We start from the raw sequence: 16318 nt of genomic DNA on the forward strand, positions 1-16318 counted from the left end.
TCTGTGACTCCCTCTCTCTCTGACCCTCCCCTGCTCACGCTGTCTCTCTCTCTCTCTCCTAGAAATAAATAAAACATTAAAAAAAAATATTTAAAAAAAAAGAAAGAATGGAACAATAATTCATCATATTCTCTTTTTTTTATGTTTTATTTATTTCTGAGAGAGAGACAGCATAAGCAGGGGAGGGTCGGAGAGAGAGGGAGACACAGAATCTGAAGCAGGCTCCAGGCCCTGAGCTAGCTGTCAGCACAGAGCCCAACGCGGGGCTCAAACCCACAAACCGTGAGATCATGACCTGGGCCGAAGTAAGGCGCTTAACCGACTAAGCCACCCAGGCGCCCCATTCATCATATTCTTAATGTCTAAAATGTGAGTCACTTTGGGAGTGCCTGCGTGGCAGAGCTGGTAAGCGTCTGGCTCTTGATTTCAGCTCAGGTCATGATCTCACAGTCATGAGCTCAACTCTCTCTTTGGGCTCTGTGCTGACAGTGCAGAGCCTGCTTGGGATTCTCTGTCTCTTTCTCTTCCCCAGCTCCATTCACACTATCTCAAAATAAACAAATAAACTTTAAGAAAAATAAAATATGAATCACTTTGGATATGTTTTTAATTTTTCTTTATTATTCCTAAAATCTACCTCCAAACTATATTTAAAATGACCTGCACCTAACCTAAACATACAAAACCTCTTTTATGCATGTCTTTTATTACAAGTCCAGGCATTTATAACTGCCTTTAATACTGGAAAAGGAATGTACTTAAATACCATTAAAATGATGATGCATCGTCACAAACTACAGTAATCAAAATAGTATGGTACTGACACAAAGATAAACATACAGACCAATGGACAAGAGAGCCTAGAAATAAGCTACCATATGTATAGTTAAATGATTTAACAAGGGTTCCAAGACAATTATTTATTTATTTTTTTAACAAACGATACAGGGAAAACTGCATACCCACATACAAAAGAACAACATTGTACCCTTACTTTACATCACATATACAAATTAGCTCAAAATAGATCAAACACCTAAATGTAACTAAAGCTAGAACTCTTAGAAGCACAGGAGGAAAGCATCATGACAATGAATTTGGTAATTTATTGAAGATATCAAAATTACAAGCAACAAAATTAAAAAATAGATAAATTGGACTTCATCATTAGAAACTTTTGTGCATCAAAGAATAGTATCAGGGTACCTAGCTGCTTAGTTGAAAGGACATGCAACTCTTGATCTCGGGGTTGTGGGATCAAGCCCCACAATGGGTAAAAAGTTTACTTTAAAATCTTTTTTAAAAAAACCCAAAAACCAAAAACCACTACCAGTAGAGTAAAAAGGCAACCCATGGGATGGGAGATAAAATTTGCAAATCATATATCTGATATGGGATTAACATCCAGAACATATACGGAACTCTTACAATTTGACAACAAAAAACAACCTGATTTAAAAATGGCCAAAATGGGGCGCTTGGGTGGCTCAGTCAGTTAAACGTCCAACTTCGGCTCAGGTCATGATCTCACAGTTTATGGGTTCAAGCCCCAAGTCGGGCTCTGTGCTGACAGCTCGGAGCCTGGAGCCTGCTTCAGATTCTGTGTCTCCCTCTCTCTCTGCCCCTCCCTTGCTCATGCTCTGTCTCTCCCTGTCTCAAAAATAAAAAAAAAATTAACTATAAAAAAAATTAAAAAAAAAAAAGAAGATATACAAATGGCCAGTAAGTATATGAAAAGATGCTCAAACATCTCTAAATCATTAGAGAAATGCAAATCAAAACAACAATGGGATATCACCTCACAACCATTAGGATGGCCACCATCAAAAAAATTTTTAATTATTTTAAAAATTTTAAAATAGGGGCGTTTGGGGGGCTCGGCTGGGCATCCAACTCTTGATTTTAGCACAGGTTGTGATCTCACAGTTCATAAGTTTGAGACCCACATTGGGCTCTGTGCTGTCAGCTTGGAATTCTCTCTCTCCCTCTCTCTCTACATCTCTCTCTCTTTCAAAACAAATAAACTTTTAAAAATAAATAAAAATATAAAAATAAAAATGGGGCACATGGGTGGCTCAGATGGTTAAGCATCTGCCTCTTGATTTTGGCTCAGGTCATGATCTTACCATTTATGGGACTGACTGAGCTCTATGCTGGGCTCCACGGCAGCACAGAGCCTACTTGGGATTCTCTCTCTCGCTCTCTCTCTCTCCCCCTCCCCTGCTTGCATGTGCACACGTGTGCACCCTCTCTCTCTCTCAAAATAAATAAACATAAAAAAAAAAAATGGGCACCTGGCTGGCTCAGTCGGTAGAGCACAGGACTCTTGATCTCGGGGTCATGAGTTCTGGCCCCACATTGGGCACACAGCCTACTTATAAAGAAAACTTTTTTTAATTAAAAAATAACTAGCACTGATAAGGATGTGGGGAAACTGGAACTCTTGTGCATTATTGGTGGGAATGTAAAATGGTGCAGCCACTACAGAAAACAGTATGGAGAGTCCTAGAAAATCAGAAACAATTCCTGTATGATCCAGCAATTCTACTTGCAGGTATATATTCAAAAGAATTAAAAAGAGTCATAGCAGCATCATTCACAATAACCAAAAGGTAGAAGTAACCCAAGTGTCTACCAACAGACGAATGGATTAAAAATGGGGCATACACATCCAACAGGATCCTATTTGGCTTTAAATATAAAGAAAGTCTGGAGTGCCTGGGTGGCTCAGTCAGTTAAGCATCTGACTCCTGGTTTTGGCTCAGGTCAGGATCTCAAGGTTCATGAGTTCGAGCCCAACACTGGGCTATGCCCTGGCCACTCAGAGCCTGCGATTCAATCTCTCTCCCCTTCTCGGCCCCTCCTCTGCTCACACTCACTCACCCTCTCTCTCAAAATAAATAAACTTAAAAAAAATAAATTCTGCAATATAATAAATATAGATGAACCTTGAGGATAATAGCTAAGTGAAACGAGCTAATCACAAAAAGACAAATACTGTATGATTCTACTTAAATGAGGTACATCAAACAGACAAATTCATTGAGATATAGTGTAGAATGGTGGAAACCAGTGGCTGGAGGGATTTGGAAAATAGGGAGTTAGTACTTAATGGGTACAGAATTTCAGCTTTGCAAGATGAAAAAAGTTCTGAAGGTGAATGGTAGTGATGGCTGCACAACAATGTGAATATACTAAGTCCACTCAACTGTACACATAAAAATGGTTAAAGTAGCAAAATTTATGTTATGTGTATTTTGCCACAATAAAAAAAAATAATGTATCAGAAAAAATTTTTTCCAGAAAAATTTTGAAGTGGTTCTATATCATTGAAATGGAAAGTTATCTACCATATGATTATGAAAAAAAATAAGCTACAGAAAAAAATAATTAATATATTCCTTTTTAAAACTGATATGTATAACAAAAACCTGGAAGAACTCATTTAATCTTAATTGCATGCCTACTATATGCCAGGCACTGTTGCAGATCCTAAATATAAAGCAATAAATAGAACAAAGGTCCCAATCCTTATGAACTTTACATGCTAGTAGCAGAGAGATATCAAGAGAAATAATTAACATATAAACTGGGATGACAATATAAAAGTGACATTTTATAGGAAAAAAATAAATTTCATATGGTTTAACCTAATAATCTGTTATATATTGATAAATAGGGAGAAAAATAAACTACGGGAAGTCAAATCAGAAGTATATAAAGGTTGGAGCACCGGGGTGGCTCAGCTGGTTAAGCGTCCAACTTCAGCTCAGGTCATGATCTTGCAGTTCATAAGTTCAAGCCCCATATCAAACTCTGTGCTGACATCTGGGAGCCCAGAGCCTGCTTCAACTTCTGTTTCTTTCTCCCTCTCTCTCTCCCTGTCTCCCCTGCTCACACTCAGTCTCTCTCTCTCTCTCTCTCTCTCAAAAATAAACCAACATTAACAATACATTAAAAAAAAAAAAGAAGTATATAAAGGTTGAAGGCTAGGAGGGTAGAAATTTTAGATAGTGAGGAAAGACATCACTGAAAAGGTACTAGGAGACTGGAGATAAAGAGAATAAAGCATGCAGGTATCTGGGGAAAATACATTTTAGGCAGAGTGCAAAGACGCAGGGTGAGGACATGCCTGTTAAGTTCTAGAAATAGTGTGGATGACATCATGGCTAGGATGAAGTAAGCAAAGGTTATGCAATAAACTAACAGTGTGTATCTCTGGGATGGCATTTAGAGACTCTACACTTGATTTTCTGGATATCTTTATTATTTTGTCTTTCACATTAAACATATATTACTTTTATAACCGAAAATACATGATCTCAAGTTTTTAAAAAGAAAATGAATGTGGGAGAGCGCACTGAAAATCTTAGAGAACATGGCTTAAACTTTACAACTAGATAAACCTGGATTCCAATCCTAGGGTTACCACTTACCACCTGTATAACCATTAGCAAATTACTTAATCTCTCTGAGTTTATCTGTAACATGTAGCTAATAATAGTACCTACCTTTTGGGAAGATTATATTAGATACTGCAAGTGAAAAGTACTTAGCATAGCACCTGACACACTGTAAGCAGTCCTTAAATAGTAGCTTTAGAAACATATAGCAAACACCAAAATGTTAACTGATTTTGCTATTTTTAATCTTTTCATTACAAAATATATAAACATATGGATATAAAGGGTGCCTAGGTGGCTCAGTTAAGCATCCAACTCTTTATCTCAGCTCAGGTCTTGATCTCAGGGTCATGAGTTCAAGCCCCACACTGGGCATGGAGCCTACTTTAAAAAAAAATAGGATTAAATAAAATAAAAGTAAAATCCTCTATACACACATTCTCATCCCACTTCTCTATGAGTAACTGCTATTAATATTTTGAATATTTCCACATCTTTTTCTATATACCATATATTATAGTTTGGGAATTTTTACATAAGAAAGGGAGAGATATTATATTTATTCGGAATCTTTCATTTTTTCCATATAACAATATATTGGAAGCTATATTTCATGTCAAAAAATACAGTTAGCACATTCTATTTTTAACAGTTATACTGTACTCGATAGTACAAATGTATATAATTTGTGACATTCAAACTATCACTATCATAAATAATGTTTCAACGAATATAACTGTGTATCTTTATGCATGGTGCCAGTATTTCTACACTAACAAATTCCTGAAAATGACTCCTTAGATGTAAGGGAACATATTTTATTTTATTTAATGTTTTTTTTTATTTATTTCTAGGAGAGAGAGAGAGAGAGACAGCGTGAGCAGGGGAGCGTGAGCGAAAGTCGGACGCTTAACCGACTAAGCCACCCAGGCGCCCCGTAAGGGAACATATTTTAAACTTTATCCATTACCCCCCAAGAAAGCCAAACCAATGAAAAGACTCGCCAACAGTATCAAATTATCCATATGTCCACTCACACTGAGTTCTGGCAATCCTTCAAATTTTTGCTGATTTTCTAGGTATAAAATGATTAGATTATCATTTTGGTTTAATGTTCATTTATCTCATATTAGTTAGATTGATTATATTTTTATATTATTGATAATACTTTTTCTATTTCATCCTATAAAATTTAAATAGTGATTATATGTAACTTCCCTAAGAAAAAGCAAAATCTTCCCATAAAATATAAAGCTCACACTTTTAGTAACAGGTTTATATAGAATCTATGAGGGGCACCTGGGTGGCCCAGTCGGTTAAGCGTCCAGCTTCGGCTCAGGTCATGATCTGACGGTTCATGGGTTCGAGCCCCGCATCGGGCTCTGTGCTGACAGCTAGCTCAGAGCCTGGAGCCTGTTTCAGATTCTGTGCCTCCCTCTCTCTCTGATCCTCTCCTGCTCATGCTGTCTCTATCTCTCTCTCAAAAATAAATTAAAAAAAGAAAAAAAGATGATTCGGAGATGGTTTAAATTAAAGTTTAATTTAACTTTAATTAAATTAGCATAGTCTGTAGCACAGAGAAGGTGCTCAGTAAGAAGGAAAAAGTAAAGGAAACAAGGCAGCCAGCCAGAAGTTTCAAAAAGGTAAAGTGAATGTGGGCATCAGAAAAAGTAAAGGAGGGCGCCTGGGTGGCTCAGTCGGTTAAGCATCCGACTTTGGCTCAGGTCATGATCTCACGGTCCGTGGGTTTGAGCCCTGCGTCGGGCTCTGTGCTGACAGCTAGTTCAGAGTCTGGAGCCTGTTTCAGATTTCTGTGTCTCCCTCTCTCTGGCCCCCCACGCTCGTGTTCTGTCTCTGTCTGTCTCAAAAATAAACTATAAAAAAAAATTTTTTTTTAAGTAAAGGAGAGGGAAAAGGCATTCCAAACAGACAAAGGACATAAGCAAATCCTAAAGGGAGGTATGAAAATAGCTGTGAAGAACTGTCAGACCTATATAAAGCACAGCATCTGTATTTGGGAGAAAAACATTAGATGTCAACTGTTACTCAACTGTGAGAAGGCCTTGAATGACAAGATGAAATCTTAGATTTGATTCAACAAAGACAAAATATACCTTTAAGCCAGAGTGACAAAAATAAAATGTAAATTAAAGATTAATCTGACAGATTTAAAGTTTGAAATAATACAAACAAGGAGATGAATGAGACTAACCAAAAATGAGATAATAAAGGCATAGTATAACAGCAGGATGAAAAAGTATAGGAACCTCTAATATCTTAAACTATATAAATTCTGAATAAAAATAGTAGGGTAAATGTATACATCTACTTTTTCTCTCCCCCACTAAAAAAATTATATAAAGGAGAATAACAATTTTATATAAGACATAAAATCCATGGATAGAAAAAAAGGAAGCAAGAAAAGGGCAACAAATTTTTGGAAACCAGAACCTCTGCCTTGATAGATCCACGAGCACTAACTCCTGGGGCGCCTGGGTGGTTCAGTCAGTTAAGCCTCCAACTTCGGCTCCAGTCGATCCCTTGCATCCGGCTCTCTGCTGTCAGCACAGAGCCCACTTTGGATCTTCTGTTCCCCCTTCTGTCTGCTTCTACCCCTCTGGCATGCGCGCACATGCACACTCTCTCTTTCAAAAATAAACATTAAAAAATAAAAAAAAGAACTGAATCCTAAGCCAGCAAAGGGAAAAGCAGAAAACCACCTCACTCTACATGTTAGAATGCCCCCAAAGTCCCAGGAACTGGTGACTCCAGGTACAGGAGTAGGAGGTGTGTATGAATGAAAGCTAAAATAAAAAGGATCCATTCAGGGTACCTGGGGGGCTCAGTCGCTTAAGCGTCTGACTCTGGCTCAGGTCATGATCTCATGGTTCGTGGATTCAGGCCCCATGTCGGGCTCTGTGCTGACAGCTCAGAGCCTGGGGTCTGCTTTGGCTTCAGTATCTTCCTCTGTCTCTCAATCTCTCTGCCCATCCCCCCACTCACACTCAAAAATAAACATTAAACATTAATGTTTAAACATTAAACATTAATGTTTAAACATTAAACATTAATGTTTAAACATTATTTTATTTATTTATATTTATTTATTTATTTTATATTTATTTATATTTATTGTTATTTTAACAAAAAAATAAACATTAAAAAAATTTTTTTAATTAGGAAAAAAAAAGGATGGGTTCAACATCTGCTTAAGCAGCAGGTGGATTTCCAGATCCTCACCCTGTTCCTTCTAGCAGGGAAACTGCCCTAATTCCACGCTGTCAAAAGACTGACTGATTCTCTGGAGAGTGTAAATCACTGTTATCTCTTTGCCCTGGTGGGGGAAGGCAGGAGGGGCTGAAAAGTGCGGTGCCGGTGCGGTGCCGGTGCTGCTTGCAAGCGGGGACTAACAGCAGTGTGCGCGAAATGGATGCTCCACTCTTTCCTGCCGCCCTGCCCCTTCCCTGCAGGCCAGGTGCCCCCTTTCTTGTCACTCCCACTGCTGAAGCACATCCTCGACCAATTTTAAGTCAGAAACTGTTTCCCCTATGAATTCTGAAGGCACTGCGCCACTGCCTTCTACTGTGCAGTGTTGACCACTGAGAAGCAAGACCAATCTGATTCCACATTCTTCTGAACTGACCAACTTTTTTCTCTGTAGCTTGTAGCATACTCTTTGTATCTAATGCTGAAATCTCATGATATTATGCCTTGATGTGGGTGTGTTTTCATTCAGTGGTCTGTCCCCTTCAATGTGAAAACTCATATCTTCTACCGCTGGAACATTCTTTTAAACAAAAACAAAAGAGTGTCGCTAAACAAGATAAAAATGTTTCTTACTGTGGAGAAGGAACTGAGAGAAGGGAGTAGGGGGCTGTTTTTGTAAGAAATCACATAAAACTAAGTCTTTAAATATATGAATGGGTAATTTTGATTAAAATAACATATATATGTTTAAATGTTTATATGTATTTTATTTCATTTTTTAAAATTTTAGTGTTTCTTCATTTTTGAGAGACAGAGCACTAGTGGGGGAGGGACATGAAGAGAGAGAGACACACACACAGAGAATCCAAAGCAGGCTCCAAGCTTCCAGCTGTCAACAGAGTCGGACAAGGGACTCGAACTCATGAACCACAAGGTCACGACTTGACCTGAAGTCAGACACTTAACCAACTGAGCCACCCAAGTGCCCCAACTTTATTTCATTTTTTAATGTTTATTTATTTTATTATTTATTTTAAGAGAGAGCATGAGCAGGGGAGGGGCAGAGACAGAAAGAGAGAGTCCCAAGCAAGTTCCGCACTGTCAGCACAGAGCCTGATGTGGGCTTAAGCTCACAAACCAAGAGATCAGGACCTGAGCCAAAAATCAAGAGTCCAACGCTTAACTAACTGAGTCACCCAGGTACCCCTAAATATTTTAAATATATATTTTTACATAATCAAAACATTTTATGTGTTTAAATATATATATGTTTTATGGAAGGGAAAAAAAAGATGATGAAGTGATAACCAACCAGATAAATACATGAAAGAATCCAAACACCTCTAGCTGCTTAGCCTGGGGAACTGGAAAAACTGTGATAGCCGTGAAAGATACAGAAAACTCAGAAAGGGCAGCACATTTGAAGGAAAACTTGTGAGTATATATATAAATAGTATGTTAAATATTATTCAAATAGAGATGTTTTTTAAATAGATGAAAATATATTAAAGAAGCTTATGTAAAAAGACAGAAATAAAAATTTTTGAGAATTTTTCTTTAATATAGGGGTGCTGGGGTGGCTCAAGCAGTTTCAGCCTTCAACTTTGGCTCAGGTCATGAGCAGTCACAAGTTCGAGCCCTGCATTGAGCTCTGTGCTGACAGCTCAGACACTGGAGCCTGCTTCGGATTCTGTCTCCCTCTTTGTCTCTCGAAATGAATAAACGTTAAAAAAAAAAATTTAATGTTGACTGTGTAGACGGATTGCCAACAATCAAATGATCTCTACCCCCTACTAGCTATGAGGCTTCAGACAACTACTTATTCACTCTGTGCCTTAGTTTCCTCATTTGTAAAACAATAATATTAATACATACCTCATAGGACTGTTGTAAAAATTAAATAGCACATACATACATATGAAGAGTAAGTGAAATAATATATTTAGAATAACTAGCATATATTAATAAATGCTAACTATTATAAATGAATTCATGATGTTAACACCTTTATTAGTACTACTCTTTCAGAGATAGTTTCATGTTAACAGTGCATAAAGACATGAACCCCCAACATTGATTTATTCAGCCAACACTCACTGAACATCCTAGGCACCCCTGTGAGCAGTGGAGAGCTGTGGTGAAAAAGGAAGGTAAACATCCTGTTCTCGTGGAACTTAAATTCTAATTACACTGTTAAAGTCATAAACTTTGTCCATTCAACTACAGTGAAAATGTAGAGGGGAAAATACAAAAAGAAGAAATGATGGAGAGAGGCACCTGGCTGGCTCGGTCACCAGAAAATGCAACAGCTGATCCCCAGGTTGTCAGTGTGAGCCCCACAATGGGTGAAGAGATTACTTAAAAATATTAAAATAAAAAAAGTGATGAAGAGATGTAAATTTAGAGAACTAATCTGGAAAGTGAGAGACTGTTTCTAACATACAGAATAGCCAACAAAATAAAAAAGTGCAATCTGGCGAATAAAGTAGGAACTTAATAAATGTTTAATCATTCTTAAAAATAGATGGCTCTACAAGCAAGGCCCCTCACAGGGTGTGGATGACGGACACACCAGATCCACTCCAGTGAGCTTAAGCCTTAAACGTATACTTTTACTGGGGTGCCTGGGTAGCTCAGTGAGTTGAGCATCCAACTCTTGATTTCAGCTCAGGTCATGATCTCACAGTTCGGTTCATGGGATCGAGCCCCAGCTGGGCTGTGTGCTGACAGCTCAGAGTCTGCTTGGGATTCTCTCTACATCACACCCATGTGCTCTCTCTCTCAAACTTAAAAAAAAAAAAAAGACATTTTTAAAAAATGTATTCTTTTTCTGTTACATCTGAATACGATCTGCTATAAAACCATAGACAGAAATGTTACCCTTGCACCCCTACATAGGATTGTACCACCAGGGAATTAGCCTTTAAAATAAATACTATGAGGGAATAGCTTGAAAGGAAAAAAAAGAAACAAAACAAAAGGATGGCTCCAAAAACAGTTTCCACAATCAAGGATTCAAATTTTACTACTTTTGGAATGAAATACTCACAATGTGTCATGGCTTAAGTAAAATCAAAGGGAAAAAAGGGACCATTTCCTTGACTGTTACAACTTAGTTTCTAAAGATCACCACTTGGCACTATGGAAATCCCTATCGTTACTGCCTTAGAAGAAAGTCATTAACAGCAGAGAACAACAAAACAACTTTCATAAAACATCCATGAAACTACGTATTATCCTCCTGTTAGTGGATTGAGTAAAGGGGTAGGGATGGAATACAAAGAAACTAAGATTAGAGACCACTATCTCATAACAATAAAAAAAAAAAAAACCCTAGAGTTCCAATATTGTAGTGGTATCTAACTCTTAATTTCTAAGAAAGCAGAGAAGATTCAGGTTGGTGCCACAAATCTGCACAGACCTAATATGCAGATGAAGGTTCTTTTTCAAAAATGTTCACTGTATTTCAATTGCTGAATTAGCAAATTTATATAGTTTTCAAAAAAGTTTTGCAATAGAGTATCTTGACACCTTAATTTTACACCACATAAATTCCTATGTTTCCCATTTCTGAAAAAAGTAAAACCAATGGGTAAGAATTATATTAATTAATGTTTTAAAACTATAATTTACACAGGTGAAAATTAGGTGAAAAGAAAAATTCTTCCTAAATGTCAGCCTCACAAACCCAAAGAGTGTTCCTTCCTTTACCTTCCGCCACATTCTCCATCCACAGTAAGCAGTGCCTCAGAGCACAAGAGGAGGTGTGCACTAACGAGAGTACCAGAGTCAAGGGAAGATATGCCTTCACTCCTACAAATTCATTCACATCTGGTGTGAATACTGAATTAGAAGTCAAATACCCAGTCTCTCCCCAGCCAGCGCCTTAGCCAATGCATTATGAACCATGCATGCAATTTAAAAAGTGTTCCTCAAAATTGTTAGTGTTCCTCAGACAAACGAAACAGCCTAACACTTCATTAGCTTCCTACTCGCCCACTTCTCCTTGCCAATGGTTAAGTAGAACTCATGAACAATAAGAGAATATGGGGAATTATCAATCCATGCAAAGAAAAAGTCATTATCACATTGGACCTATTACTTCCACATAACTCTTAGAGAGGAGAGTACAAATCACACCTTCCTCTACTTTTGATCTAGCACCAAGACACAGTGAAAATGCAAAGGAACCAGGTTCCCTGCAAGATACTGAATGGCCACCAACAGTCTCTAAATCATACTCCAAGTACAACTGACACGATCTTCAAGCATTACTATTAACGCTGAAGATTAACTTGAATGAACCTTACAGAGAAAAGTTAAATAATGATCACAAAAATCTTTTGCAGACACATGTGAAGACATAATTGACAAGAACTGGAGGGGATCTTAACAAATAGCAAAAAGATAAAGTAGAAAAAAACTCAAAGAAATAGGTATGATGTCTCTAGTCCCTAAAACGGCTCTAAGGAAAGATCTGACCATGCAACAAAGAATTCTGACCTGAAAACCATTTACTTTTTTTTTCACTGAGCACAGTACATTTCCACCCCTATCCCTCCACTCACGGTCCGCAAATCCCAAAACACAACAGGCTATAAAAGTCCACAATGCATCCATGATAGCTTCCTTTTGAAATAAAGGAGCAAAAGAGGAAACGAAGGAAGACAATACATTTTCTAACTGAATTCTCAGGTGTGGAATGTTGTATCAATAACTCGGAAGGGATGATAGAATGTTTCAACAGCAAAAAGGAAACCTACAAACTGCAGAAGCAGGCTGTCTAAAGGACATTAAACAAATTCAAATGTTTCACCGGCAAGGATTCTGCACAAATAAATACTATTTTCTGCTTCAGATCTAACCTGATAGGGATCAGCCAATGAAATGTGGTCAAGAGACTGTCATTCTGGTCACTGTTGTTTAAAAACAAAATAAAGTAGCCCCACCCACACTGCTGGAAAAAAGCTTCTGACATATGCACTAAACTTGTTTACGCGGGCCACTTCTTAATAAGAGAAATGCTTTGCAACTTGACTAGGGTTATGTAATTGTTTTTGCAATGTGTTATCGGTTTAAAATTATGTTTATTTATTCCCTAGTTTTAACACATAGGTTATTTTCCTACAAGTTCAGGTGGCCATAATAATAGCATCTTTCCAACTTTATTCCATAATTCATAACTTCCTACAATAGAACTTTAGCCATTAATTTTATCTACTTTTCCTCCAAAATTTTTAAAAAGATTCTACGATATTGACATGTGACAAATTAACTTCCTTAAATAGCTCTGTTGCCAGAAACATGGTAGTGAAGATAAATAAATGTCATAGTGACAACTTGTAGAGCAAAACCTGGGTACCACAAAATAATACTGCAGTTCACGGACATGGGAAAAAAATCCAATTTCAGTTTCAAGAATCCGTTCCCCTGCTGTATTTTCAAGCAATTCACCCCCAACTTCTGGCTTCTTTTTTAAGGATTTTATTTTGCAAGAGAATCGCCAAAGTCTGCAAGATAAACTAGGATCCCTAAAACTAAATGCTTCCCAGAGACAAATAACTGTAATACAGTGAAAGAGAACTCATCTGTCTAGACCCGCCGCACTACACCCCACTCCATCGCTTACACATGATTGGCTAGATTTTTTTTTTAATGTTCAAGCTCCCCCTTTAGAAGAGATGTTCACTGAAAAATGACAAGGAACCGAACTTTTCTTAAAGAATGGGAACTGCCTCGATCTACAGCCAACAAGATTCAAACCCGGGGTTCTTGCTGTGGGGCAAGATCTGCCCTGAACAACCATTACTCAAACTTCAGTCCTCAGCAGCTTAAGATACTAGAGGCACTTAATACAGGAACGCCAGTTTCGAGGGATAGCTGGGGGGAGGGGGGGAGAAACTGAGCATACATTCACAGTTTTTTTTTGTTTTTTTTTTTGGTAAACGTTTAAACGTTTGGAAGTTTAACACTTCAGCCGCACAGCAAGGTGGTCTAGTGTTGATAAACCCAAGTTACTTTTAAAGCAAAACGAATCCCTCTGCCCAGTTACCCCGCACCAAGCCTTTCCAGGGGGCAGAGCTGGAAGACGACCACGTCGCTCCGCAGAGCGGGCGCAGGCCAAGCCCGGCGCCGGGAGCCGCTCCAACACCGCTCGCCCCACGCAAGGCGCACCCGCACGCGCGCTCCCGCCACCTCGGATCTCCCCAGTTCCCTGGGCTCGGCCCCTCCCCCCGTTACTCCCCTCCCCCACAGCCCCGTCGCTGTCCCCGCGTGTCCCAGCTCTCTCAGCCCCAACTACGGCCCCTCAGCCCAGGGTCTCTGCGGTTGCCAACCCCTTCAGTCCCTCTTCCTTTGGAGGCGCCCCAGACCTCCGTCTACTCACCGGGGTTAGCAGCAGTCGCCGCCATGGCCGCAGATGCCACTGCCGTCGCACCACCCCCCCAGGGGGAGGAGCCGCTGCCTCCGAACTGGGGGAAGGGGGAGGGGAGAGCCACTCCCCAAACGCGGTACCCTACAGCCGCCACCGCTACCGCGGAATCCAAGATGGCGGCTGCGGCAACCCCACCCCCCACCCCCCCACCGGCCCCAGCCCCTGCGGAGCACAGACCCCGCCCATAGAGTGGGTAGAGTCATTCCCTCGCGACCCGCCTGCCCGGGGAAACTGACCAATGGAAATGCCAAGAAGTAGGGCTGGCCGCTGTGCCCGCCGGTCCATTGGAGGAGGGGCCCTGAAAAAGAAGTCCAGCTGTCTCTCTAATCCCGCCTCCCGTGCGTCAGAGGTCAGTGATCGAGTGACGTCAGTGAAAAACAATTTTACTAAAAAGCTTCACTAGGTGGTGGTTTCCCCGGGCTGACCGCTGTGCAGACGTTCTGTTTTGTAACTCTTTAGGTGCTCTAATGCTTAAACTTTACACAGTGATTTGTAATCCTTTCTAGAATATTTTTCTCCTTTAAGGATCTTTGTCCCTGGTGGAAAAAGTTCAATAACTAATTTTTGAGTCCCTGCTGTGGAACTGGTAGTGTAAAAGGATCTAGGCGCTTAAGGTCTGGTAAGGGAGATACCTACCGCGAAAACGGAAGGCAATGTATGAAGAAAGGAGTGAGATGACTTCCTTTGGTAAAGGTTAGGGACATAACGATGGGTTTTTAGCAGGGAAGCGATAAGATGAGGACTGAGCAGATTTTTTTAATAATAGGAAAGCATTGAGCATTCGCGCCAGAAGCTATCCAAACTGTTTTATGTGTATTTACTCATTCAGTCCTCACAACACTGTGATGTAGATTCTATTATTATTTCCATTTTGCAGATAAGGAAACAGAAGTAAAGAGATTAACCAACTAGTAAGTAACGGTGTACGAAGCAAACTCAAGAAGTTTGACTCTAGGAACGTTTTAGGACTGCAATTTTAGCACTACAAGATATTACCACCTTACAAATCTTTCACAAATTGTTTAATATAAATCTAATTCGAATTTTAACAGAAACTCCGTTATGCTGTTGAGCATCTTTGCATTCTTATGGGTTACATATGTAATACAAAGATTACATTGATCCATTTCTCTCGTTAACAGTACAGTTTATCTTAGCTGGGGTAGTTAACATAATTTGTATATTATCGTTTACATTTGTTAAAATTAATTTTTTCTTTGTTGCTATTTAATTGTGTTGTATTTCCAATTCATCATAAGAGAAAAATCATCCACTCAAAATAAATACATTGAAGCATAAGTAGTGATGAAAAAAGTCACGAGTACAGTATTTCAATTCAAAATTATGTAAAAAAGCTAGGGGAGCCTGGGTGGCTCAGTTGGTTAGTCTGACTTCAGTTCAGGTCATGATCTCAAGGTTCCTGAGTTCGAGCCCCACATTGAGCTCTGTACTAACAGTTCAGAGCCTGGAGTCTGCTTTGGTTTCTGTGTCTCCCTCTCTGCCCCTCCCCCACTTGTACACTGTTTCTATTCTGTCACTCTCTCAAAAATAAACATTTTTTTAAAAGAATCGAAATTATGTACTAAAGATAGCCAGCTATTAAACAAGATGGCAGTTTACAGGGCACGTGGGTGGCTCAGCAGTTAAGCACCAACTCTTGATTTTGGCTCAGGTCGTGATCTTGTCGGTGAGATGGAGCCTGGTTTTGGGTTCTATGCTGACAGCTTGGATACTGCTTGAGATTCTCTCCCTCTCTCTCTCTCTGCCCCTTCCCTGTGTGGACACCAGCTCCCTCTCAAAATAAGTAAACTTTTTTTTAAGTCTAAGTTCTAGATATAGACTGCGAGTTGTGTGTCTTTATATGTGGTAAGTTCATCCAAGCAGCAATAAATAAATGAATAAATAAAAATGTAATAGAAAGCATAGCTATGAATATGTAAAAACTGGATTTTATTGGGCTAGCAATCCATTTGTCTATTGCCCGCTCCACCTTGGCTGTTAGGAACTTTTGTCAAACAGTGACTCAGAAAGCCATCAAAGCTTGTTACAAGTCATATTTGAACCAAATACAATAACCTCATTGCCATATAAGATGTATTTTTCCAGAATGAATGCAAATTAATGTTTTCAGTATGAAATAGATGAATTTGTGGATAAAAAAGATCAAGTTACATCCCTGGTTAAAAAATAGCAAGAATCATTTTGTTTCAGTGATGCTTATACAACTAGCTACAAAGTTAACAAATGTTTTGCTTGGAGAAAGTTTAACAAGCTA

At 39.1% G+C, this 16318-nt stretch overlaps 1 protein-coding gene across 2 annotated transcripts in view; it reads right to left on the reverse strand.

Moving 5' to 3' along the window:
* Nucleotides 1-14162, reverse strand: part of ARNT (aryl hydrocarbon receptor nuclear translocator) — a 75594-nt gene extending 61432 nt beyond the window's left edge. For both annotated transcript variants that reach the window (XM_039246256.1, XM_039246255.1), the window contains exon 1: nucleotides 13996-14162. In XM_039246256.1, coding sequence (XP_039102187.1) covers nucleotides 13996-14020 — 25 coding nt within the window. In that variant the 5' untranslated portion in view covers nucleotides 14021-14162. The remainder of the gene's footprint in view (nucleotides 1-13995) is intronic.
* Nucleotides 14163-16318: the final 2156 nt, after the last annotated feature.

This window comes from Hyaena hyaena, unplaced genomic scaffold, assembly GCF_003009895.1.
Source record: "Hyaena hyaena isolate Hyena2069 unplaced genomic scaffold, ASM300989v1 scaffold_284, whole genome shotgun sequence".
Classification (NCBI taxonomy): Eukaryota; Metazoa; Chordata; class Mammalia; order Carnivora; family Hyaenidae; genus Hyaena; species Hyaena hyaena.